The sequence below is a fragment of the Telopea speciosissima genome, chromosome 3 (genome assembly GCF_018873765.1).
Source record: "Telopea speciosissima isolate NSW1024214 ecotype Mountain lineage chromosome 3, Tspe_v1, whole genome shotgun sequence".
In the NCBI taxonomy this organism is placed as follows: Eukaryota; Viridiplantae; Streptophyta; class Magnoliopsida; order Proteales; family Proteaceae; genus Telopea; species Telopea speciosissima.
In genome coordinates, this window is record NC_057918.1 from 43,495,857 (window position 1) to 43,523,408 (window position 27,552).

The 27,552-nt window shown below is 45.8% G+C and overlaps 1 protein-coding gene across 3 annotated transcripts in view; it reads right to left on the reverse strand.

Annotated features, from left to right (window-relative positions):
• The window catches only part of LOC122655988 (peptide chain release factor PrfB1, chloroplastic), a 48,987-nt gene that overhangs the window by 17,379 nt on the left and 4,056 nt on the right, over nt 1-27,552 (reverse strand). For 2 of the 3 annotated variants that reach the window (XM_043850400.1, XM_043850399.1), the window contains exons 3-4: nt 26,807-27,027; nt 9,464-9,667 (exon numbers count right to left, since the gene is read on the reverse strand). In XM_043850400.1, the coding sequence (XP_043706335.1) occupies nt 9,464-9,667; nt 26,807-27,027 (425 nt within the window). The remainder of the gene's footprint in view (nt 1-9,463; nt 9,668-26,806; nt 27,028-27,552) is intronic. The other variant, XM_043850401.1, reaches the window with a different exon arrangement.

A 27,552-nucleotide genomic window follows, 5' to 3' on the forward strand; every position in this document is an offset into this window, starting at 1 on the left:
ATATAAAAAATTAAAAAAACAGAAATAAATAAGGAAAAATATGAGTTTTAAGTTTAAAAAATAATGAAAAAATATGAAAGTTATTTCTATATGTTTTGAGATGCATTACATGTATATTATGTTTACTAATTTTTGGTTTTGTTGTGTTAGGTCAATACTTATATTAACATTATATATAAAAAATTGGTTTTAATTATGTGAAAAATATAAGGGTTAGGGGAAAAATATTAAATAATTATACAAGTGTATTAGTAATCTAAAAGTGTCAATTGAAGTGCATCTACATTAAGTTTTTTAATTATTTGTGTTACTTATATTGCAGTAAACAAGTATCATTATGGCGGATCGTGATAGACAACGTGCGAAGGGCAAGCAAAAGGTGGGGGAAAGTAGTCAACAAAGGGGGCGGAGGGAACAAAGACAACAGAGGGAACAAGAGAGACCAGCCAGCCAGCATAGGAGTGACATTGCATAGTTACATGGTACTCCCATTGATGGGGATAAGAGAAAATCTATATGTAACTATTGTCACATGCAATTTATGGGAGGTGGGTCCAGTGAGACTTAAACAACATCATGGAGGATCTAAAGATGTTGTAGGTTGTCATATGGTCCCTCAAGTAGCCTGGGGAGATTGGTGATAGTTTGAGGGGAAGAAAGAAGAGGAAGGTCGACAAGCAAAGGATAAGAGAACAACTTGATGAGGATACAGTGAGGAGTTCGATGGGAGGAGGAAGACGATACAATGATGATGATGATGATGATGATGATGACTCCTCCTCTGATGATGATGACATTGCAGTACCTGATGACATACAAACAACAGAGGAGGCTAGGGATTTTAGGCGGACTGTTTCAAGGAGTAGAGGAAGTTTTCAAGATGATCAGCAGAGATAAAGAGTAGGGGGTAGTGGAGGAGCTGGCAGTTCTGGAGGTCCTAGAACTTTGAATCCTTTTAAAAGATCACAAAGTGTGAGGGCAACCCCAACACCTCTACCAGTACCAGTACCACCATCAACATCTGATCCTAAATTGCATAAGAAGAAAGGAAGCAGTCAACCCAGAATCAAAGGAGCATGGAAGGGGATGAAGAGATTGGTTAAAGAATCAATAGCTAAGTGGATGCTATACCATACCATCCCGGCAAAGAACGCTCGCACAAGGCCCCCATTATGATACCATGATAGATACCATTGCAGAGGCTGGCCCAGGATTCAAGGGCCCTACCCCATATGAGGTAATGAATGTTTATCTACCTCAACAAAAGAGTGAGATTGATGAGTACATTAGTGAGATGAGGAATATGTGGGAGACATATGGGGTGACTATAATGGCAGATGGATGGACTGGGCCTACAAGAAAGTCCATCATCAATTTCATGGTTTATTGTGATGGGAGGACAATGTTCCTCAAATCTGTGGATGCATCCAAAGAGATAAAGGATGCAAAATATATTTACAGATTGTTAAAGGAAGTAGTGGAAAAAGATGTGGGTATTGAGAATGTTGTCCAGATTGTAACGGACAATGGAAGTAACTTCAAGCTGGCCGGTGAGAAGATGATGAACAATAGTAAGTACCGGCTCTTCTGGACTCCTTGTGCAGCCCATTGCATTGACTTAATGCTAAAAGATATGGGAAAGTTAAAGTTGGTGAAGACTGTGGTTGAAAGTGCAAGACAAGTCACCAACTTTGTATACAACCACTCCTATGCACTCAATCTATTGAGGGAAAAATGTGGGGGTGACTTGGTTAGGCCTGGCATCACAAGATTTGCCACCAACTATATTGCTCTCAAAAGCATTGAGACAAGAAGGCGGTGAGAAGCATGTTTGCTTCGAGGAGTGGTTTGAATGGAAGGGTTCCAAGGCGCAAATGGGAGGGAAGCACAAACAACGATGTCATCGAGGACTTCGGACCAAACTAAGCAAAGTGGTGAAAGTTTTAGAGCCGTAGTTAAAGTTCTACATGTTCGACTCCGCTCTAAAGGGCCCAACCATGCCAGTCTATATCTGCAATAGACTTGATGAAAGATAATGTCTATAGTGTGGCTCCTCAGATGTGCAAACACTTCTTAGATATCATAAATGCTCATTGGGAGAATCAACTTATGCATCCCTGCATAAAGGTGTGAGTAAATTTGTTTTATGTTTACTAATTCATAGTATTATTATTTACTAATTTCCTATGCATTTGACAATACCTCTATTCTATATGTCATATTTCAGCATACTACTTGAACCCTAAGTATCGATATAACAATAGGCTTGGGTTGGAAACTCAACTTATTGATCTTTGTGAAACAAGTAGTGAAGAAGTTGGAGCGGATGGTGCACTACAAGCAATTTGCAACAATGAAGTGAGTTCATTTGGAAACTCAACTTATTGATGCTTTCAAATAAGTAGTGAAGAAGTACTTACTAATTTTCCACATGGGTGTAGATCAAGGTATTTAGGGATGCATTGGGAAGTTTTGGAACCGAGGCTGCGATACAAGGCGAGCACGTGGTGATCTTGGTAATTCTTTTAAGTTTTAAATTACATATGTATTGAAATTTGAAAGTTGAAAGTTGAAACAACATTTGACATGTCTTTTTGTTGTAAACTTGTAATGCAATTGAATGGTGGGTGTTGTATGGGAAATTGGCTGAAAACTTAAGAAGAATAGCAATTAAAGTCCTTGCCCAAACATGTTCTGCATCTGGTTGAGAGAGGAACTGGAGTACCTTTGCGCTCATCCACTCCAAGAGGCGCAGATTGGGGTCTCAACGTTTATCGACATGGTGTATGTGCTCTACAACTTGAGGCTGAAATCGCAACACATACGCATGGGACATGAGGGACGAGGGGCACCATTGATCTAGCGACATCTTTCAAGTTGACTCCAGGCGATGAGGACCCTATTGTGGATTGGTGAGGATAGAGGTGAGCCAGTGTTGGATGAGGAGGGAGGTAGGCCCGACCCCATGATAGCTTCCGAGATTGGTGCGATGTGGATGAGTATATGGTGACGAGGGTGAGATACATGCGAGGAAGCCTCACTACCATTACCATTCCCAGCTGGTGGCAATGTTTGCGATGATGAAGACTGGTCTAAGTCCTCGAATGATGATGATGGTGATGATGGTGATCTTGGTGGTGGTGATGGTGATGGTGATGGTAATCGGTGGTGGTGATGTTGGTGGTGGTGATCTTTGGTGAAGAATATGACGGCATGCGAGAGCGTTATGTGGTAGGCCAGGAGGCCCAGGATACGGCACTGTAGAGCCACTCCGATTCACCTGGAGAGACACGGTTTGATCATGCCACACAAGATACGGACCACGGAGCACGTGCCCCCGCACCCCCACCCTCGAGAGGCCCCTACATACATACAACAGAAGCGTAGGGGTCGACAAACACGATTGCAACCTCGATCACATGGACATTGATAACCTATCTAGCTCTGTTGGTGGTTTGAGTATGGGTGATAGGGAGGAGGACCGATGGACATTGGCGTGCCCCATCTTTTTGACGCACATGCCACTCCATTGGCATCGGATTATGGTGCATCACAACCTTACGGTGGATATGGATATGGATCATCATCATATGGGCGATTTAGTGGGGTAGGGGACTATGACTACGACCCGCCCAGGGACATCTTGGATCATCTTTTATAGATAACATCTTTACATACCCTAGCGGACCTAGCTACCAACCTCACCACCATACATCGCAGCCCAACGCCATCGCCTCTTGCGCCGGCGCCAACATCATATCACAGTGGATCATCTTCTTCATGATTGGATCGATTGGTAACCCTAGTTTATATCCTAGGATAGGTTACCTAAGATGTTGATGATTCCATTTACGTGACACTTGTGGATGACTACATTCGTTTCTTCTCCGATTCTATACCGTGGTCCACATATGTCCTTCAAACAGAGAGCAATGGACGTCGACTCCAGCGAGGCACGAGTGGGATTGATCCAGGGAGGCACAGCAACTACTATTAGCAGTTTAGCACTTGTAATTTGTAACTTAAGTTGTGATTTCATTAATCTATGTGTATTTAACTATTTATACATTAGGGTCGGCGACCGTATGTCAATCAAGGGTGCAAACCCAAAACACCAATTTGAATTCACATTTTTACAATTTTATAGTTTAAATGTGTTTATTAAGCTTAAATAAGGCTGTCCATGAAGTTTCAGGCCTAGATATGGCCAAATACCCCCCGAGATGGACCCCTGAAATATTGCAGAAAAAATGCAATATTTCGGGCATATTTTGCGATATCTCGGATATTTCGGATATCTCGGTAGGCTCGAGATACCGATATATCGCGAGATATAGTACTATGCTATTGATTAACTGATCCTATCCATCCTAATTATCACTATTATGAAAATAGGTATCGGGATTAGCGTGATATGCCTTGGGTGTCAGGTTATTTCTTTTATTTTTGTTTTTCCTGTTTTGCCCTTAAGTGATTATTATATAATGAATGGAAGTAGGGAGTCCCACACACAGTTGTGACTCCCTAGAGTTGAAGCAACACTTTTTCTTCTTCTCTTTACATGGTATCAGAGCAAAATCCTTAGTTACTGCTACACATTCACGAAGGATTTATTGTTCATCTCTTTTCTTTGATCTCAATCAATATATTCAGGTTTGCGCTTCTCAAGGTTTTCAGTCTAAAGGGGTGTAGAACCCGATGTTGCTATTTGGTTGCATGTAGAGACTAGTTCATGATCAAACTAAAGAACTAGATCTCTCTCTTTTGGTAGTTGTGGATTTTGCATTGGTTCAGGTCTCCTTGAGTGCAGTTTTCATGTATTGATTTTTGGTGGTTGTGGTATTTTCTTCCTGAATCAATTTGGTAAGTGTTTAATTATCATTTGTGGGATCCCTTTTCAGTTGGGATCGATTTTCTTTGAGATATCCCTTTTTTTTAGGGATTGATTTTCTGTGGGATCCCTTTTGAGTTTGGGATCGATTTTTTGTGGGATCTCTTTTCAGTTTGGGATTGATTTTCTGTGGTTTGATGGCTGATTTAAAGAACACTGTGACTAAGGTGGTGTCTGCATCTTCTCATCAGATAATTGAGAACAATGAGAAGAAAATAGAAGGAGCTTATAATTTTCAGCAATGGAAGAAAATTGTTCAATGGTTATTGACAGGCTGTGATCAACAGTCATCTGACAACAAAAAAACCCACTACTGATGAGTCGTGGGACATTGTTGATGCACAGATTTTGGGACAGATGTTAAACTCTATAGAGAACCTCATTGTTGATCTGGTAATGCACATCGACACTGTGAAGGAGTTGTGGGAGTACTTGAATGTTTTGTATTCTGAACAAAACAATTTATCTCGGATTTATGAGTTATCTCGGGAATTCTATCGGGATGATAGAAAGGATAGTCCTTTGACCCAATAATTTGCTGTTTTAAGAGGTGTATGAAGAGTTGAATTCACTACTTCCTATTAGTTTTGATGTGTCTCAGATGTAGAACCAACGGGAGCAACTCGCGGTTATGGGTTCTTGGGCGGTCTTGGTAAGGAATATGACTCTGTTCGTTCCAATATTCTTGGTGGTGAAGGTGGCTTCTCTTGCGGACACTTTCTCACGGGTTCTCCGGGTAGTCCATGAAAACGCTCATGATTCTACACCGGTTGATAGTTCAGCCCTTGCAACTTATACTCCTAACGGTGGGAATGGCAATGGAACTAGTAATGGTGGTACTCGTGGTCGTGGGAATGGTAGTGGTTTTGGTAAAATTCCAAATCCTAGTACACAGGCTACTTCAAATAGTTCAGGTTTTGTGACGAGATGTCACCATTGTAGTCTACCAGGTCATACCCAACAATTTTGTTGGAAACTTCATGGCAAACCATCTCAGTAACAGTTTGCCAATTCAACTGCTAGTACTGAACCTACTACTCCACCGTCTTCACAGTTTAAGGGTAGGACGGTGAAAATCTCTGATGAAGATTATGCAAGGTTTACTCAGTTTCAGATCTCTCAACCTTCCCAACCCTCCACTGCTACTTTTGTCCAGACAGGTAATGCCACTACATGTTTCTCCTCTTCTTCTCATCCCTGGATCATTGATTCAAGTGCATCTGATCATATGTCCGGAGTTTCAGGTAACTTTTCTTCTTTTCACATTTCCAGTTCCAGTGTTACATTTAGCCAATAGCAAAGGTTACTGGCACTGGAACTGTTCATCCCAACTCCTTTGTCATTATCTACTGTTTTTCATTTACCTGATTTTCCCTTTAATCTATTATTTGTCAGTAAACTTACTAAGGTATATGAAAGTTTGGTAACCTTTTTATCCTAATTTGTGTTTGTTTCAGGATCTTACAACGAAGAAGATGATTGGTAGGGGATGTGAAAAAGGGGGGCTGTATCTACTTGAGGACTCCTCTTCTGTTGCATGCTCAAGTGTTTTGCCTTCGCATCAAGTTCACTACCGTTTGGGTCATCCGTCTTTATAAAGTTTAAAGACATTTGATTCTCGATTTAGTTCTCTTTCTAGTTTAGAATTTGAGTCATGTCAGTTTGGGAAGTTCCATTGTGTGAGTTATTCCCCTCGGGTCAATAAATGGTCTACGTACCCTTTGGCTTTAGTGCATTCGGATATATGGGGTCCTTGTCCTGTTGCGTCTAAGTTGGGATTCTGCAATTTTGTTACTTTTGTTGATGACTATTCTAGAGTAACTTGGCTTTACTTAATTAATCGTTCTGAGTTATTTTCCCTTTTTTGTGCATTTGTTACTGAAATTCAGACTCAATTTAATATGTCTATTCGCATTTTACGCAGTGACAATGCCAAAGAATATTTCTCTTCTCCTTTTTCTTCTTTTATGACTGACCGCGGCATGATTCACAAGTCTTCTTGTTCCGACACACCATAACAAAACAATGTTGATGAACGGAAGAACAAACATTTGATGGAAGTTACTGGGTTCTTTCTTTTTGAAATGAAGGTGCCTAAAATTTTTTGGGTCGATGATGTTTTGACTGCATGCTATCTTATTAATCGCATGCCCACTTCTATTTTACATGGTGGAATACCTCATTCTTTGTTGTCTGTCTAAACCACTGTTCTACCACCACGTATTTTTGGGTGTGTGTATTTTATTCGTGATCAGTATCCGGGTTTATCAAAATTAGATTCTAAAACTATCAAGTATCAAGTGTATTTTTCTAGGATATTTGTGTACCCAAAAAGGCTATTGGTGTTTCTCTTCTGCATTACAAAAATATTTTGTCACAGCCAATGCATCTTTCTTGGAATCCATGTCATATCCAGATGGAGTCCTTTATTTTATCTGAATTGAACGATGATCTTCCTATATCTATTATTTAACACTCTGTTTCACAGGTTCCATTGGTTACTACGCCATCTCCACCAGCGCCACAACCTCCGCCACCTATTCGGGTTACTTATATTCGTTGTCCTCGAGTTGATGTTTCACTCCCGGTTTCTTCGCCACCACCTTCATCGACTTCCTCTGTGGATCCTAGTCCCGAGCTAAGTATTCCACCTTCTGATTTGGATATTCCTATTTCTCATCGTAAGGCTGTTCGGATCTGTACCCAACATCCCTTGTCCAATTTTGTTCTTATTCTCATTTGTCTTCCTCATTTCATTCATGTCTTTCTACTATTGCTTGTCATCCCATTCCTAAGTCTATTACAGAGGCATTGTCTAGTACCGGCTGGAGGACAGCTATGAAGGAGGAATTGTTGGCTGGATACTTTTTCCCCTATTGCCAAACTTTACTCTGTTCGCATTTTGATTTCTCTAGCAGCTTCTCATCATTGGCTGTTGTACCAGTTGGCTGTTAATAACCACCTGGTTTTATTGCTCAAGGAGAGTCTGGTTTGGTGTGCAAGCTCAAGAAATCCTTATATGGTTTGAAGCAGTCTCCTAGGGCACGGTTTGGAAGATTTACTGATGTTGTTCTTGAGTTTGGACTGTTACGATGCAACAATGATCACTCGATGTTTTATCAACAGTCCAGTGCAGGGAGGATATTCCTGGTTGTATATGTGGATGATATTGTAATTATCGGAGATGATGTTGAGGGTATTAAGCACTTGAAGATTCACTTACAGCAGAAATTTCAAACAAAGGATTTGGAAGGTTAAAATATTTTTTGGGTGTTGAAGTGGCCCAGTCTAGAAAAGGTATTTCGCTTTCCCAGCGAAAGTATGTTCTAGATTTGCTTACAAAGATAGGAATGTTAGGGTCCAAACCTCTAGATACTGGACCCCAATGCAAAGCTTACAACTAATAATGGTGATATTCCAGATGATCCCAAGAAGTATCAGAGGCTTGTTGGAAAATTAAATTATTTGACTGTCACACAATCTGATGTTGCCTTCCCGGTCAGTGTTGTGAGTCAGTTTTTGTCTTCTCCAAGGACATCTCATTGGGATTGTTGTTATTCGTATCTTGTAGTATCTTAAGAAGGCTCCAAGCCATGGTCTATTGTATTCTGATCATGGCCATGGGCATATTGAGGGTTTTTTGGATGCTGATTGGGACTCCCATTGATAGAAGGTCAACTATTGGTTATTGCACTTTTGTTGGTGAGAATCTTGTGTCGTGGAAAAGCAAGAAACAGACCATTGTGGCTAGATCCAGTGCAAAGTCAGAGTATCGGGCTATGGCATGTCACATGTGAGTTGATATGGGTGAAGCAATTGTTGGCTGAACTTGGATTTGCAGATGCGTCTCCTATGCAATTATGGTGTGATAACCAAGCTGTTGTCCACATTGCATTAAATTGTTGTCCACATTGCATTCAATTCAGTGTTCAAGAGAAGCTGCAACAAGGACTAATTTCTCCGCAGCATGGTCGCACAAGAGAACAACTTGCAGATGCGTTTACGAAGTCTCTAGGAAGTGGGAGGATTGATTATATTTGTAACAAGCTCGGCATGATTAACATGTATGCTCCAGCTTGAGGGGCAGTTTATGAAAATAAGGTATCAGGATTAGCATCAGCACTAATCCAGATATGCCTTGGGTGTTAGATTATTTCTTTTATTTTTGTTTTTCCTGTTTTGCCCTCAAGTGATTATTATATAATGAATGGAAGTAGGGAGTCCCAACACACTGTTGTGACTCCCTAGAGTTGCAGCAACACTTTTCTTCTCTTTCTCTTCTTCATCCACATGGACCTTGGCAATCTGCCATTTGGGAGTGTTGAATCCACATGTCCTTTTCTCCGCACCATTCAGAAAGAAGCAGAAAAAAAATGCCTAAGATACCAGATGCTTATGTCTGCCAGTAGGACCTTATAGTCAGATGTGGCAAGTATGATGTACATTTGTGCCCAATGCATACTGCATGAACAGCAATAGAAGATGCAGACATCTATAAATAGTTGAAGAAAAAAAAAATTAAAACTAAAGAAGATTTGCTACTTATATTAGAAATTGGAAGAACTATTTTACCTGTGCATCTGTACCCCCAGCACCAGCCGTGATGGAGATTACAGCACCTTCTTTGTCATATGGTCCAGAAAGTAGCTGAGTCAACTCAAACTGATCCAAAGCCTTATTCAAATCTCTAATAGTATTGGCAGCCTCTTCAAGAAGTGAAGCATCTATGGATTCCATTTCTTCAGTTAGCTTTACAATTGTTTCTGCATCTTCAACCTGGTCCAAGATGTATAACACCATATGCATAAATAGTTTGTTGTACTTGCTGGGCTAATATAGTTATATGATATGTAATATATTAGGTAATTCAGTCTCTTCAGAACCTTGATCAATATAAGATACTACCTACCTATCAATATATATATATACATATATATATATGTATAGAGAGAGAGAGAGAGAGAGAGATACTACCTGAATGGGAGATCAGAATCAGAATTATCAATAAAACCTGTAAATACAAACAGAAACACCAAAAATACAAGTAGAAGACACAAATCAAGGAAAGACTGGAAGAGCCAGGAAGAAGTACCGAAACCAAACTGAAGTTACTGAATCGAATTGTTTTTTAAAAAAAAAAAATTGCCATAGAAAGAAGGTCCATTTCCCCACTTAGTTCGTTAGTCAAATCAAATGATTCTATTCTCAAAGTAATGGTCTTTTTTCTTCTAGTTACTCTTCCATTGCTGCAATGTAAGAATCCACCCCAACTGGAGCATATACTGAAAACTCCACTATCATATGTACCAGACTGATGAAATTTCTAGGTCAAAGTTAGTTTAAATTACATACATATAGTTAGAACTATATGAATATGTCAGATTTAGCCTGGGAAAGTTTGAGATGTGCTAATTTAATTACATACTAGTCTTGAGCCATTAAAATGTGTACCACTAGAGCATTGACCATGAGAGCTTTTCATGCGTTTTTTCCCCGATACCTCCCTCCCAAAATTGATGGGCAATTGATGAGGTAAGCTAGGCAGAAACAAAATGAACACTAGCAAACCTACAGAAAACAGAATTATAAAGGGAACCTAAATCTGAGGAACATGTTAGAAACTTGAAATAAATTGAACTCGCAAACTAAAAGCCCAATGCAGCTGAAACTGATATATCATAGGAGTCCTATGGGCATGCTTATCATGGATGAGTGAACCAGAGAAATCCAAGGCGAGATTCCTTGGTGCATGCTCTTTGCTGATGACATTGTTTTGGTGGATGAGACAAAGGATGGAATTGATACCAAACTGGAGTTATGGAAATCAACCTTGGAATCAAAAGGTTTTAAGACTAAGTAGAACGAAGACGGAGTATATGGTTCGTGACTTTAGCAACTCCAAGACGGAAAATGAGGGGGTAAAAGTTGATGAGATGGAGATTCCGCAAAGTGACCATTTAAGGTATCTAAGGTCAATCGTCAATAAGAAAGGTGATATAGAAGATGATGTCTCACAAAGGATTAGAGTAGGTTAGATGAATTGGAGAGGTGCATCTGGAGTGTTTTGTGATCGATGGATTCCTTTAAAGCTTAAAGGAAATTTTACAGGACAATCATAAGACCGGCTATGATGAATGGTGTGGAGTGTTGGGCTGTCAAGAAGCGTCATATAGATAAGCTAGGTGTAGCAGAGATGAGAATGTTGAGATGGATCAGTGGCAAAACCAGGAAGGATAATATAAGAAATGATAATATTAGAGCTGGCTTTGGGAATTGTTCCGATTAAAGATAAGCTACGAGAAAGTCGTCTGAAGTGGCATGGCCATGTTCAACAGAGGCCTTCGGATGATCCAGTTCGGAGGAGTGACGATTCGATTGAACGTACTAAACGAGCTAGGGACAGGCCTAAAATGACCCTAGGAGAAGTGGTGAGGAAAGACATGCATAGTTTAGGTCTTGTTTCTAGTATGACATTGAATAGAGCTGATTGGAGGAAAAGGATCCGCATAGCCGACCCCAGTTAGTTTGTTTAAGACTGATTTGTTGTTGTTGTGTTTGTTTTTGTTTCTTTTATCTTTATTATTTTGTCTTTGCTAGGATCCTTGTAGCCGACCCCATTTAGTTGGGATAAAGCTGAGTTGCTGTTGTATTAATTTTAAAAATAAAAAACAATAAGAGAGTCAGAATTGAAATCAATTTATTATAAATAAAAATAAAAAATAAAAAGCAGACCAAACCATAAGGAGTCTACCCAGGTCATAAGGTGGGACAAGTTGTCTAAGGCGACACCCAAGTGACCAAGGAGGTCACCTTTCCTGCATCAAAAAAGGCATGTTGTCACATTGGTACCTCCTGCGCCTAGATGCCTAACGGTGCCTAAGGGTTACCTTGACAATTATGCTCTCAATTACAAGCTCTTAAGTCAGATGGCTCAGATCCTAGACCTATCAACCAACTCCGGGGCACCTGCTTTCACTACAACAACAACTCAGCCTTATCCCAACTAATGGGGTCGGCTAAATGGATCCTTGCCCACCAATCAGATCTATTCGAGGTCATACTTGATACAAGGCCTAAGCTATGCATGTCTTTCCTCACCACTTCTCCAGGTCACCTGCTTTCACTGTATCCACCTATATTTGCAAGCAACAACATAGTCATACTCATACGTATAATCAGTATGATTTGACAGCTACATCACCACAGGAGTGAGAAAAAAAATTTATTGAACTCCACATCGCTGCCAAAAGGGGGAAAAAAGAATCCAAGAAACATTTCTTAGGACATCCCCCCAACTCCATTTTCCATTTCCTAATACAGATAATGATTTCATAAATAAATTTATGTAAAAAAGCTTGAACTATTTTTGAAAGCAATATATCTGTGAGGCAATTATTCCACCCACTTACCATCAGGAGAAGCTTGTATAGTTGTATATGTGAACTCAGAAATTCCCATATAATCTCCCAGCTTCTTCAACGCATGACAGTGGTGATAATTGTGGTTAGCTTTTTCCTCCTATAGTTACTAGCATTTTTAAGGTATTAATATATAACATGATTTGAGGAATAATCAGGAGAACATGATTATAGAAAATTGAAGTTTCTAATAAAATATAAGGGAAAATATCATCCCCCACCCTTCTTAAGTTTCCTTAATATCAATCCAATACCCAAGTTTTGAAAAATGTTAATACCCTCCCCTACTTTTTAAAGATTATATCAACCGTACCCTAACCGTTCAAAAATGGCATTAATTCCATTTTTACCCTCATCAATGGATTACCCCCTTAGGATGTTGACACCTGTCTTGCTTTAATCCGACAGTCAAATTTCAATCCCCAAATTTCACCCTCCCAACCCTAACCTAACCTAACCTGAGTTACCCGTTTCTCTCATCTCTCTCACTCTTCGGTGCGGCAAGTCTTTGGGCTGATCTCCTTTCCTCACTCTCTATCTCTGCCGGAGCAGAAAAAGGGTTCCATCGTAGTAATCAGCGGGGCGACCAACACCAAGGCACCAAGGCTTTCCGATTCAAACTTTTTATGTTGGAGAGAAGAGAAGCAGATTCATTGTCCCAATCTCCCTATTAACTCATCCTGAGTTCCAAAACATTCTTCAAAGAGACGAAATCAGATGAAAATGAAGTAAATGTTACAAATCCATACCATAGGATCAGTTTGATCTCCAACAAGCCAACAAAGCATGCAGGAATTTAGGCTGAAGAAAAGAAGTTAGGTTTTATGGTGTTTTCTATGGACTGGAATTTATTTATCAGCAATTTAGTAGCAGTTTCAATAACTAAAATCACTTCCAAGTGAGGAAAGAGAACTGGAATTAAGCATGTTTCAAAGAGAAGTGATGGTTTAAGACTTCTCTACTCATGAATTAGTCTTCAAAAACCCTGCTTCCGCTGATTTCAGGAATTGGATGGAAATAATCTTAAGGAACATATATTCGCAAGTCATGGACTCCAAATGGACATTAAAGGAAAAAGTCAATAAATGTTATAGTCAGGTAAAGCCTGGGTTGAAGTTCGAATTCCTCATCAGTTTAAATTAACAAAAAAATACTGAGGAGAAGTTTCCTAGTCCCACTGCCTATTTGAGTTTGATTTCTCTGCTTTACATCTGCCTTTTTTTTTTATTTTTTATAATCCATCTATGTTTCTGATTCCTACATAAGCACAGAAACAAGTTTTGACGGAGAAAGGGGAGTATGGCCTGTATCTTTGGAGAAATCCGAGCAGCTCGATATGTCGCTGCCTTTGGTTGATTTCCGAACTCCGACGGGTAAGTTGAAGAGCAGAGGAGGCTGGTTGGGGGAGGACAACCTGCAGACCAGAGGAGGGGTAGGGGACTACAGGCCGGCGACGGAGAGGAGAGGAGAGGTTGCTGCCACTGGAGAGAGAGGAGGGTTGGGTTCTTAACCATGGTTAAGTTTGGGAATCGAGTCTTTAATTTTGACCGCCGGATTAAAGCAAGACAGGTGTCAACATCCTAAGGGGGTAATCCATTGATGAGGTAAAAATGGAATTAAATTAGATTAAGGGTAATCTGGGGTTTTAGAAAAATTGGACATACCACGTCATCACTTAATGACGTTTTTCTAACGGTTAGGGTACTGTTGATATAATCTTTAAAAAGTAGGGGAGGTGTTTGCGGCCCAAACCACCTAGTTCTGGCCAGGCAGGGCTGGGTACTTGGCGTTGGGCCAAGGTCGAGAGAGGACACCGGAACGTGGTTGCAGCATGGCGGTTAGGGGCTGGCCCACGTGTCAAAGACACAGGCAGTACTAGGCGCAGGTCTGCGTTTCATAAGGAGCTAGGATGGTGAAGACGCTGGTGGGGCCCGCCACTGCTGCAGCAGTTGGAGTGAGAGCAGGGGTGGTGGCTTGCGTGGCAACGCCTGATTAGAGCCTGGGAGATATGGACCGAGGAGGATGGCCTTGGAGGGAGCGGTTGCGCAGATTGATAACTGCCAAGGCTTATCTTATATAAGGGGGAGGGCTTATCCGAAAAACACACAAAAATACATCTGACAACCAGCATTTTGCCTCTACGCGTTTTACGTTTTACCTTTACTTGTTTTGCTCTGCATCTCTTTATTGCTTTTTGTCATTTGAGGCTGAAGGGAATGTACGGTCATATACTAAGGGCAGCAGGGGTGCATGCGCAAGGCTCACACTTGTATCTGGTATGATTGGTTAATACATTTACTATTTCAGTTCATTGTTGTTTGTGTCTCGAAGTTCTTTCCCTTTTTGTTGAGCAATAGCAGCTCGGGCTGCAGTCCGTAGTTGTTGGCTTAACCCAAAAGACCTTAGAGCTACTCAGGCAGGAGGGAAACCTATTAGCCTGGTAAGGAGTCAGATTAAGCTGATCTCGGCCTCGTTTGAACCTGCGCAAAGGTTCTAGCACGCCCACACTATTCGCACCACGTGCGTACCCCGCGTGTAAGTGTTTGGGAGTTTTATCACTAACACATTTTTGGCACGCCCGATGGGACCCTCATAAGCCAACGACTGCTATGGTCAAGCAAAAGAGAGGGCCAGGACGTCCTCGTATCCAAAAGGAAAATATGGTGGATGAAGAAATGGAGAATCCTACGGCGGCTGAATTTGCAAACCAAGCCGAGGACGAACCGTGTGGTTCACATGGCAGTAACGCCAGCTATGACTCAGCACATCAGCTGGTGGTTATGGTGCATGACGCTGTAGACCCCCTCGCGGGCAATATACAACAGCTTGTGGACGTCTTTAGACCCATTTCCGATGACTTACGCCACATGATGGCTACGGTTGATAAGTCCATGGCCAGTCAGCAAAGTCAGTTTGAAGAGTTCCGTGAAACCTTCGTTGCCTTGAGACAGCAGGCCACATTAGGGGCAAGACCGAACGCCACGGTCACACCACCTAATGGGGCTGCCGTAGGCGCCGAAGGTAGAGGACTTGAGGTAGGCCGAGTAGGCTTGCTGGCTCCGCCCACGTATGGCCGCAGTTCGAGCCAAAATCCCGCTGCTGGGGACTGGCCTAGGGTCAGTCTCCCTGCGACGACTTTCACCAATCCCTTATATCAGGCCGCTTCACCCAACGTCCCTAACCCTGTTGGGAGCTATGTGGTCAACAGCCCTCCCACAGGTATCCCAGGGGGCGTTAATCAGGCAACCGCCTTAGGGGCAGGCCATGTGCCCATAGCGGCTATCCCATCGGCACCACAGTGGTCAGCTGCCACAAGTACTGCCCAGGTAGGGAGCATCAGGCCCAGCCTAGGGACCTGCAACATGGCCGCCACAGGGGCCAACGTTGTTCCCTTAGGAGGGTACCCCCCTCCGAGACGCGGTTATGCGACCACCGGAGTGTCCGGATACAGACCTGTAGGGGTGCACCTCAGGGAAAGTGCGCCCGGATTCGAACCAAGGCGGGAGGCATTCCCAAACGCTCAGCCCGGCCCGGCCTACCACGGTAACCCATGGCCACCTGACGTGGCGGGATATCCTGCAACTCCGGGGCACCACTGGTAATTGACCGAGGAGAGCTGACCAGGATCATTCAGGACAGCATTAACCCTTTTTACAGGACGACTCCACGCCCAAAGTACAAGAAGCCTTACCCTGAGTACTTTGACGCAGTGGACCTCGGAAGGAACCCTAAGATTCCGGAATTCACCAAGTTCTCGGGCGAGGATAAGGTGTCCACTATAGAACACATAGCCCGCTTTACAGTCCAGTGTGGCAATTTGGGCGGACTGGAAGCGGCCAAGCTTAGGTTGTTCCCCAACCCCCTTATTGGGTCGGCCTTCACTTGGTACTTCAATCTACCCGCCAACTCGGTCCAGAGTTGGCAGGAGATGGAGGAGCTCTTTCACACTCAGTTTTACCGGACTGAGCCTGAGATCACCATAGACGACCTGGCTAAAATGACCCAAGAGCCGGGTGAGGCCGTCGATGGATTCGTTACCCGGTTTAAGACGGCCAAGTACAAATGCCCAACCACTTTGCCCGAGACCGAATACGCAAGGATGGCCTTGGGGGGCCTCAACTTTGAGCTCCGGAAAAGGTTTGCTGGTCAGTACTTTGCTGACCTCGGTCAGTTGGTGCTACAGGCTGCGCCCTATGAACAGCTCCTAAAGGAAGAGGGTCAGCGAAAAGCGGCCTCTATTGGAACATATTATAAGGATGCGGCTAGTCATGCCTTCCCGTTGTTGGGAAACGACGAGCAGAAACAGGTTGACTATGTGGAGTTTGACGTAGATGCTGCAGAAATCGCAGAAGGAAAGCCCTATGTATGTAAGGCTCTGGCCAGGCCGAATGATCAGGCTAAGCAGGCCGAGCCGTCCAAGACCGCTCCTCAAAGGACCTTTGACTCGAAGGTAACATACTCCTTCGACATTTCAAAGGCCGAATTGATCTTTGACCAGTTGCTCAAGGATAAGCAGATCAAGTTGCCGCCTGGGCACCAGATACCGCCCAGCCACGAGCTAAAAGACCAAAAATATTGTAAGTGGCACAACACCCTCACCCATGCTACTACTAGCTGTGTGGTTTCACGTAACGCCTTGCAAAAAGCAATCACAGCTAGACGGTTGCAATTCCCTGGAAAGGAAAAAGGGGTCATGATGGTTGATGAAGACCCTTTCCAACTCAACATGGTCAGCGCCGACTTTTTAAGGATGGCCGGACCAAGAGAGGGAATAGTACCGATTGTGAGGATCGGGCAGGGAGGCCCTCCACCTCGGCCGAATCCATCGGCACGATCGTCAGGATCCCGTCTGAACCCATGGGCCACTCCTTTCTGCACCCAGGCCAACAGCAGCCAGGCAACTAGCAGTCTGGGGGACGCGATGGGCGAAACGGTGCAGGCGCGCCTGGCCCCACCTGAGCGACCCAGGGCACCTGTCATGGGCCAGTCCAGTAATGTACCAGCCTAGTCTGAAGAACAGGTCAATGTCCAAAAACGGCGAAGGAGGGGCAGACGGCTTACGGTGAACCCCCTTTATGAGTTTAGTCTACAAAGAGAAGAAGGAGGGCCGGAAGGACTTGGGACTGCCACACCCAGGTTGAGGGAAGCACCAAAGCTCCACCGGGAAGTCTGTCCCAGTTGCAGTCGCCTAGTCGAGGGACGACGGAGCAGAATCACAGCTTGGTCAGGACGAGCGCCCTCTGAACAGGGCATGCGGCTTTCCCCTGAGATTCGAGGAGAGACGGGTCCAGCAGATAGGAGGCCGGCTCCTCATTAGGCAACTAACACTTCTAGGCCGTCCGCCAAAGACCGGCTTGGGAGGGTTTCGATAAGAAGGCGTCTGACGTATGAGCAATGCGGGCTAGGCTACTCCCACTTAGAGTACTCCGGATGGGAGGCGGCTCAGTACTAGGAGAGCCACAGGCCGAGGATGGTCGCTCCTAAGGTGGACGGAGAACAATGGACGGTTGCAAGACATCTAAAGTTCCCGGCCAGTCCTGATCCATCTCGCCTGTCCAGAGCACAGAAAAGAAGACGGCAGAGGAAAAGGGCGGCCCAAAGATGGCACCAGCATGCCCAAGTCAACGAGGGCCGCACCAGAGGGCCCCTTCAGGTCCAAGGTGAAGAAGGCACGAGCTCCTGGGAGCAGTGCCAAGTGATCGAAGGGGGATCAAGGGCAAAAGACCCAAACGCTGCTGCAGGGGAAGAAGCTCTGGAACCAGAGGTGTCAGACTACAAGACCGAAGACAGCGATCCAGAAATCTTCGGAGACATAGTGACAGGCACCAGCCCAAAAGTTGACAGTACGGACAACAGTGCCCCCATCCACTCACCGGACATCGACTTTGGTAGGCTTGTTGAAATGATGTTCGACACAATCCCGACTCAGGTACAGATCTCAATGGTGTACATCTTGCCAAAGACCTTTCAATATCAGCCCGGCCAGGCGATGCAGCTGGAAGGGGATGTAGACGAAGGGGGTTCACACCCAGAAATATTGGGGATAGAACTGGCGCCCAATCAAGAACAGACCGCGAAGAATGTGGATTACAGTGAGCCAAACCAGCAGGGCCCCAAAGACAACGTTTGAACGGTCATCACCAAAAAAACAGAGTACACCTTCGATAATCCAGTACCACGGGGAAAGGTAGCCGACATATTCGAGGAGCCAACTCGTGAGATGACGCGGCACCTGAAGCCGTTATACATTCAGTCTCATATGGACAGCAAACCAATAACCAAGGTTTTGGTCGACAATGGAGGGCTGTGAATATTTTACCCTCAAGGATGATGAAACGTCTCGGCAAAGACGAGACCGATTTGCTACCCGCCGATGTGTCGGTCACAAATTTCCTGGGTGGCTTCACCAGGCCCAGAGGAATACTCCCGATCGACCTGAAGGTGGGGAACCATACGTCCTTGACGGCCTTCTTTGTCATGGACGCGATAGCCAATTACAACGCCCTCCTAAGACAAGACTGGATCCACACGAATTCATGCGTCCCATCGTCTTTGCACCAGTTCCTGGTACTATGGAGAAAAGGGAAGATTGAGTTGGTGATGGCTGATAACTGGCCGTTCGTGGTCGACGCCAGCCATGCAGAGGCCGTTTTGCACAATGGATGCATCGGCCCTATCCAGTTCACTGGGGCAGATGAGCATGGGAGGCCTACGTCCTTGATTACTTCGTCTATGGTCCTGGAAGAGGTGTTCCCGTTGAACAGACCGTAGACAAAAGCCCTACCGAATCTCGGAGAACGGCGGAGGAAGACTGATGAAGATTACTTATGAAGACAAGCTAGAAGGTTGTAGTAGACATAATGCGCCGGTTGACAGTTGCAAGCCTGGAGCAGAAGATGTCTCATGAAACAGGATTGGTGGCTGAGGTCTTGGCCAGGGAGCAAGCGGTGGCTGGCCCTGAAATCAAGCTGCAAGATCTGCCACCGGCACCGCCAAAGATGGAGGAAACATTGGCAGAGGTCTAGGATCCACTGATAGAGGTAGACTTAGGAACGGCCGAAGACCACCGGCCTATCTATGTTAGTGGTCTACTCCCACCCGAGTTAAAGGGGGATATTGTAAGTCTTTTGAAGGAATTTAAAGATTGTTTCGTTTGGGACTATTCTGAGATGCCTGGCTTAGACCGAAAGTTGGTAGAGCATCGACTGCCCATCAAAGATAATTACAGACCGGTAAACAACTACCCAGGCGAATGGCACCCGATGTTATCCTGAAAATTAAGGACGTAATCGAACGGTTACTTAAGGCAGGTTTCATTAGGACCGCCAGGCATGTGGAATAGGTGTCCAACATAGTATCGGTCGTGAAGAAGAACGGAAAGCTAAGGGTGTGCATCGACTTTGGAGACCTGAACAAGGCCACCCCAAAGGATGAGTATCCAATGCCAGTGGCTGACATGCTGGTTGACGCGGCTGCAAAAAACCGCATCATATCCTTTATGGATGGCCACGCCGGATATAATCAGATCTTCATTGTGGAGGAGGATGTCCCAAAAAGAGCCTTCCGCTACCCAGGCGCTCTAGGGACGTATGAATGGCTAGTCATGCCGTTCGGTTTAAAGAACGCCGGCGCTACTTACCAACGGGAGATGAACCTGATTTTCCACGACATGACAGGCACCTTTGTGGAAGTCTACATTGACGACGTTGTGGTTAAGTCAAAGCAGAAGCACGAACATCTTGAGCACTTGAGGCGGGTGTTCTCCAGAATGAGGAGTCACGGCCTAAAGATGAATCCGTTGAAATGTGCCTTCGGGGTAGCGGCCGGTAACTTCCTGGGGTTTTTAGTTCATCAGAAAGGAATTGAGGTAGACAAGAACAAGGCTAAGGCCATCCAGGAGGCAAGGCCGCCTACAAACAAAAAGGAGTTACAGAAGTTCCTGGGACAGGTGAACTTAGGCGTTTTATTGCTAACTCCGCAGGACGGACAAAGGTCTTCTCCTTGTTGCTAAAATTGAAGGCTGACAAGGACTTCAAATGGGAAGAGGCCCACCAGGAGGCGTTCGACCAGATAAGGCCTACTTAACAAAGCCTCCGGTCCTAATGCCTCCAAGAAAAGGGGTACCTCGAAAACTATACGTAGCCGCGGCGGAAGGTTTAATAGGGAGCCAGCCTACTCGCGTAGGATAACGAGGCCGGAAAAGAGCAGGCTGTGTTCTACCTAAGCAAGGCCTTGACGAAAGTAGAGCGGAAGTATCCTGCGATCGAGAAGCTCTGTCTGGCATTGTTCTTCTCCTGCAGCAAACTTAGGTACTATCTATTGCCGGCAACGGTGGACGTAGTTTGCCAGACCGACGTCATCAAGTACATGCTTACACGCCCAATTTCTAAGGTGAGGGTTGGAAAATGGACTCTCGCTCTTACTGAGTTCGCCCTCCAATATGTACCCCAGAAAGCAGTTAAAGGGCAGGCGCTTGCAGATTTTCTGGCAGATCACCCACTCATCGAGGCCGCCAGGGAGGTAATGGAGGTCTCCCTCCTCGGCCTGACGCCATGGAAGCTTTTCTTCGATGGGTCCAAGACCGAGCAAGCGGTCGGGGCAGGAGTTGTCTTGCGGTCACCAGAAGGAACGGAGACTCAGGTAGCCTTTCGGCTCGACTTCCCTTGTTCAAACAACCAGGCCGAATACAAAGCTCTCATACTGGGGTTGGGCCTGCTTTTGGGCCTTGACGCTGACGCCGTAGAAATCGTCAGAGACTCACAGCTGGTGATCAAGCAGCTGGCCGGGGAATATCGGTGTGAGAGCGAACACTTGGTGGACTACCTTGCGCAGGCCAAGAAGCTAATCAAAGGGTTCCAGGACATAGCGATGCGTCACGTCCCACGATCAAGGAATCAGGCCGCGAACGGGTTAGCACAGGCGGCGTCTGGCATCGGTCTACCAAAGGGCAGTACAGAGAAGACCATCGTCATCAAAAGGCAGGCACAGTCTGTGGTCCATGAAGGCAACTACTTAGAGGTCAACCACGTCTAGGATACGCAACCTGACTGGCGAACACCGATCGTCCAGTTCTTGAGCAACCCTGGGCCAGGGTTTGACCGAAGGATCAGAGATAGGGCCACGGGGTACATACTGATTGGGGAAGACCTTTACAAGAAAGCAAGGGATGACCTATTGCTCAAATGTGTCAGCCTGAACGAGGCAACGTTGGTCATGGCCGAAATTCACGAGGGCATCTGCGGAGCGCACCAGGCCAGGCCGAAGATGAAGTGGTTGATCCGGCGTCATGGGTATTACTGGCCAACCATGACTACAGACTACGTCAAATACGCTAAGGGGTGTTGGGCGTGTCAAACTCATGGACCGGTGCAGCGGTTACCAACAATAGAGTTCAATCTAGTGGTCAAGCCATGGCCATTCAGGGGTTGGGCGATGGACCTCATAGGGAAGATTACCCCGCCCGCAACGCGGGGGCATTGCTTCATTATCGTGGCCACGGACTATTTCACCAAGTGGGTTAAGGCCGTGCCAATGAAGGAAGTCAGTCAGGCCGAAGTCATCAAATTCCTTAAGAGTCACGTCATTCACCGGTTTGGGCTGCCAGAGATTGTTATGTGCGACAACGGGAGCATTTTTGTTGGGGATGAGGTGGTGGCGTTTGCAGCGGAGCTAGGGATAACATTCACCCATTCCACCCCATACTACGCACAAGGCAACGGTCAGGCCGAGGCAAGTAATAAGATTCTCAAAGGGTGTTTAGCAAAGGCTATGGATGACAACCCACAAAGATGGGCAGACATGCTTTCTGAGGTATTGTGGGCATTCAGGACGTCATAGCGGACCAGCACGGCCACTACACCCTTTGCGTTGACATACGGCCACGATGCAATGTTACCAGTTGAGGTTAGCGTAAGATCAGCTCGGGTAGCATTCCAACAGGGACTCACGCCAACGGCCTACAGTGAGGCAATGATGGCTAAGCTCGATGATCTGGAAGAATAGCGCTTGGCCGCGCTGAACAGGATGTAGGTTCAGAAGAGGAAGGTTGCAGCTATTTACAACAAAAGGATATGCCCAAAGCACTTCCAAGAAGGGGACATCGTCCTGAAGGCCATACTCCCGGTTGGGACAAAGGATCCCAGGCTGGGCAAATGGTCCCCAACATGGGAAGGACCTTTTACGGTCTGCCAGGTGCTTCGGGGCGGGGCCTACAGGCTGCGCGACTTAGAAGGATGCATCCAGATAGGCCTATCAACAACAAGTTCCTTAAGGCTTTTCATCCTACAATCTAGGATTTGGGGTGAGCAAGACAAAGGAATCGCACCACAGGAGCGAGACCGCGAGTTAAAGGAAAGCAGGTTTTACTCCTAAAAGAAGTTTAGACACGGCTTGAGTAGGCCGAACAAACAAAAGACAAAAGACAAAAGACAAAAGACAAAACAAAGTATCATTGTTCTCTTGGCAGGGGAAGGGAAGGCACGCAGGCCCACTTAAAGAAAGTCTTGGGGGGTGGACTCGCGAAGTTCATTCCATTTCTTTTCCATCACTGTTAGGCGCTCGTTAGCTACGGTTAGGTTGGCTTCGCGGCTTGTCCTCGGTGCTTTCAGCTGCTTGACTTGGGCTTTGACAGAGGAGGCCTTTGTAGACACGGCCTCGGAGCCTAGAAGCTTCTGTTTAACCTCTTGGTCTAAAGCAGCCCTGTCAGACCGTAGCGTCGCAATCTGGGCTTCCAAGCTTGCTATGTCTTGATCCATTTGGGCCAACCGGTCCTATCCTTCTTTCACTTCGTCCACAATAGTCTTGAGATCGTCCCGTCGTTTCCACAAGTCCTCGTCCATGACATCACTTTCCTTGAGAAGGGCCTCGTTCTTCTGGGCATTCTGGAGGGCCAAGGGGGCCGAGGTGGTCATATCAAACATGAAAGCGACGGTCCCGTCTAACCACTCCTTGATTGGGACGGGAAGGTCCGGCAACAACAGCAGCGTGCGAAGCACCTCGGCAATAGACGTCAGGCTTCCGGCACCCACGGCCTCTCAGAATGGTGATTGCAGGAAAGAGTGCAGAAGCGCTTTTGCCTCGGTCACCTGGGTAGAAACAAGTCCAGGGCTCGGGGCGTCGCCGGTCGCTTTTTTCGTCGTCGGAGGAACTCAGGACGGCTAGGAGAGTCTCTAGGCTCGTGACCTGAGAAGAAGAAGGATAAGTCAGTACCGGCGAGGTGAGGAGACGAGCGTTGGAACTAAGGTACACATACCGTGGGGGGCGCTGCAGGAAGGGTAGGACTCGAAGGGGATGGAGAGGCTGGTTTGTGGACTGGGGTCTTGGATCCACTGGGCTCAGCCACATCATAGGTACCAGGCGCCTCCGCGCCGGTTTCTTCTTCTTCCTCTTCCTCTTCTTCAGAACCACTCTCGGAAACGCCGTTCAAATGACAAAAGGATCCAGATTATGAGGAACTAGTGACAACAACCTGAGGAGACTTCACGGTAACAACCTGTTTCAGACGGGCACTGGACTGAGTACGGTCTTTTACTAAGCGGGAGGTGACCGAGGCAGATGCTGTGATGGAGGCATAAGGCCTGATGCTGGCGGGCTGACTTCCTTGAAACATACTTGGCAGGGAGGCCTGGCGTTGGGCAGACTTCATCGGGCTAGTGCTTTTGGGCCTCTTACTTACCCGGGGGGAGTCATCTTCAGTATCTTCATCATCTTTCGGAGTGGACCCATAGTCACTTGGGGCTGACTGGACGGAGGATATCGGCCTGACGGAGGATTTGGCTGAGGTCACAGAAGAATCGGTCAGCAAAAGACGGACAAAATTGTAGAATGAGAAAAGAGGGTTAGTGCTCACCAGCGGTTTGCTTGGAGACTAATGCTTTTTTCCGCTTCGGGGCGGCGGTCTGATGACTGGTGGTGCCTGAAGAAGAGGGAAGACGCTTGCTGCTTTTATGACAAGACCAAAGTGGGGAAAGGGACCTAAAGTATGTACCCCACCAGGCCGTGAAATCTTCGGTTGCTGAAGGCTCCTTGACAAAGAACTGCAACTAGAACTGTGAGAGGACTAATGCGTTCATGGCCGATACATGGAGTATGTCGGCCACATTCGAGTAGATCATCCTGTCCAGTGCGCAGTCCGTGATTGAGTAGTAGTTGGGGCAAGGGATTGCCTGACGGAGACCGAACTAGCGCGTACAGAAATGGGGGTTGTACATCTCAAAGCCGCAGTGTTATTTCCTGAGGGCTCTAAGGTGACCCCTACATGAAGGTCTTGACAGACCAGGAACTTTCCCCATAGGGCTGGTTCAGAGGTAGGACAGTCAAGGGCTAACGAAAGCCACTCAGGGATGGACTCTCCCGTCCGATAGGGGAGGAAGAAAGCGCCACTTGGGTCGGGCTCAAACGAAGAGAAGAAATCATAATACTCTCGCAGGGTCTTCAAGTCATGATGAGGGGATGAGGCAAATAGATAACTGACCACAGGGGTGAGCTCTTTAGGGGAAACAGAGCCACGGGTCTCCCGGTAGGTCCGCAGGTAGAAGCTGTAGCTGGCAGGCTTGGTGAACTCGAGACCGTGTTGTACCTCAGCCTTGAGGGCATCAACCAGGCCAGGGGAGGAGCCGTTGAACTCTTCGCCTTCGGCCCTCAGGCCTGTGAGAGCTCCAACGTCTAAGAGGGTTAGGGCTGCCATTCCAAAACGAAAATGGAAGGTATTGGTAGACCGTGACCAAAACTGCAGCGCAGCCTGGAGCAGGGGACGGTCAAGAGGAACAAAGGTGGTTGAAAGCTGAAGGGCTTGGGGAACGCCGAGTTTGATTAACAGCTCAGAACAGTCGCAGACTACTCTGTCAACCCAGGTTTTCCAGTCTAGAAGGTAATGAGGCCATAGGCGCGCATAGGCCTTATCCTTGAGTTTCAGGGGGTCTGGCGATTGGGCAAGCAGCTGCTCCTGGTCGTATTTCAGGAAGTTAGACAAACCATGGGGCAAAGAGGTGAAGGCTGGGCCTAGTCTAAAAGTAGAGGGCTCAGAGCAATGGATCTGTACCTCGGTTAGGACTGATGGAGGCAACAGTGAGCGCTTTAGCGCTAGGAGGTCTTCTGCTTCTTCCGCCACCGCTGGTTCTTTTTTCTTGGCCATGGCGTCAGGGTGGGGGGCTAAGCAGAGGCGAGAAAGAAAGAATGGAGAAGAAGATAGGCGAAGGGCGATATGAGGAGCCAGGCGGGGAGAGTCTCCGTTGAGAGTTCTCGGTAATCAGCAGGGATCTTAATGATGGGCTGGAACTTACGCCATCATTATGGCGGGGGGTTTGAAATTCAAAATCCCTAATGGCCCGAGAAGATGAAGCGGCAAGGGAGTCTGCACGCGATGGATCAGCTGGAGGTGACTGCCGTTTCGGCCACAACCTCCTCTGAGCTTGGGCCACGTGGCATCGCTCAGGAAGGTTGTGAGGGGCATTGTTTGCGGCCCAAACCACCTGGTTCTGGCCAGGCAGGGTTGGGAGAGAACCAAGGCTGGTACTCGGCGTTGGACCAAGGTCGAGAGAGGAAGCCGGAACGTGGTTGCACCATAGCGGTTAGGGGCTGGCCCACGTGTCAAAGACACAGACAGTACCAGGCGCAGGTCTGCGTTTCGCAAGGAGCGAGGATGGTGGCGATGCTGGTGGGGCCCGCCACTGCTGCAGCAGTTGGAGTGAGAGCAGGGGTGGTGGCTTGCGTGGCAGCGCCTGATTAGAGCCTAGGAGATATGGGCCGAGGAGGATGGCCTTGGAGGGAGCGGTTGCGCAGACTGATAACTGCCAAGGCTTATCTTATATAAGGGGGAGGGCTTATCCGAAAAACACACAAAAATACATCTGACAACCAGCATTTTGTCTCTACTCGTTTTACATTTTACCTTTACTTGTTTTGCTCTGCATCTCTTTATTGCTTTTTGTCATTTGAGGCTGAAGGGAATGTACGGTCACATACTAAGGGCAGCGGGGGTGCATGCGCAAGGCTCACACTTGTATCTGGTATGATTGGTTAATACATTTACTATTTCAGTTCATTGTTGTTTGTGTCTCGAAGTTCTTTCCCTTTTTGTTTGAGCAATAGCAGCTCGGGCTGCAGTCCGTAGTTGTTGGCTTAACCCAAAAGACCTTAGAGCTACTCAGGCAGGAGGGAAACCTACTAGCCTGGTAAGGAGTCAGATTAGGCTGATCTCGGCCTCGTTTGAACCTGCGCAAAGGTTCTGGCACGCCTGCACTATTCGCACCACGTGCGTACCCCACGTGTAAGTGTTTGGGAGTTTTATCACCAACAGGAGGGCATTATCATTTTCCAAAACTTGGGTATTGGGTTGATATTAAGGAAACTTAGAGGGGAGGGGGATGATATTTTCCCAAAATATAATCATCAGGATCTTATGAATATTGTATTTAAAATACTGATTTTAATATTGTTAATCAAAAGATACAACCAGTTATAAGAAAGATTCAATCGGAAAGAAGGGAAACAGACAAACCTGGGTTTTGAAATCAGTCAGAAGTTTAATTCTGTCTTTGACATCTGTCAAGGAAAGAAGCGTTTCCTGTGCTTTAGCTCGATCACCCCACAAAGAGCTATCTGCAGCCTTTTTCTCTAAAACTGCAAGATCTTCTTCTAACTGCTGAAGACCAGCAGATGCCCTAATCTCTTCAACACGTTCAATTGTTATTTCCACATCCTTTCTTAGGGTATAAAAATCTGTGGCCAATACAAAGGAGATAACTGAAATTCTATTCAACTGGTTTCTAAGAACTATTTTAAACAAATTTCAGATAACCAAGTTCATGAACTCAACTCTTTTTATTAAAGTAGAATGGAAGAAATGGTATAGAAAACCAGCCCTTTTACGGTTAGACCCTAAACAAGTTAAACGTACTTATCTACTAAAATGCAATAAGTCTAAACCACGTTTATAGTATAAATGGCATATAACATCAACAAAGTGGACAAATAATATCTAATAACATTAAAATGTTTGAAGTCTATGACTACTATTTCTGATATGGTCTCTTTGGAAATTCCCACTTTCGCAAGGAACCCCCAACTAAAATTTGGTGCTGAGCTATGCAAATGTTATGGCAGATCCCCTCACTGAATCTGGTAGTAAGTAGGCAGAAATGTACAAAGGGTAGTCTTTACTATCCTAGTCATTTGTTCATTCTTTGTATTCCCTTACACATGGTTTAAACTATCGGTACGTATTGTATCGTATCGGCTGATACG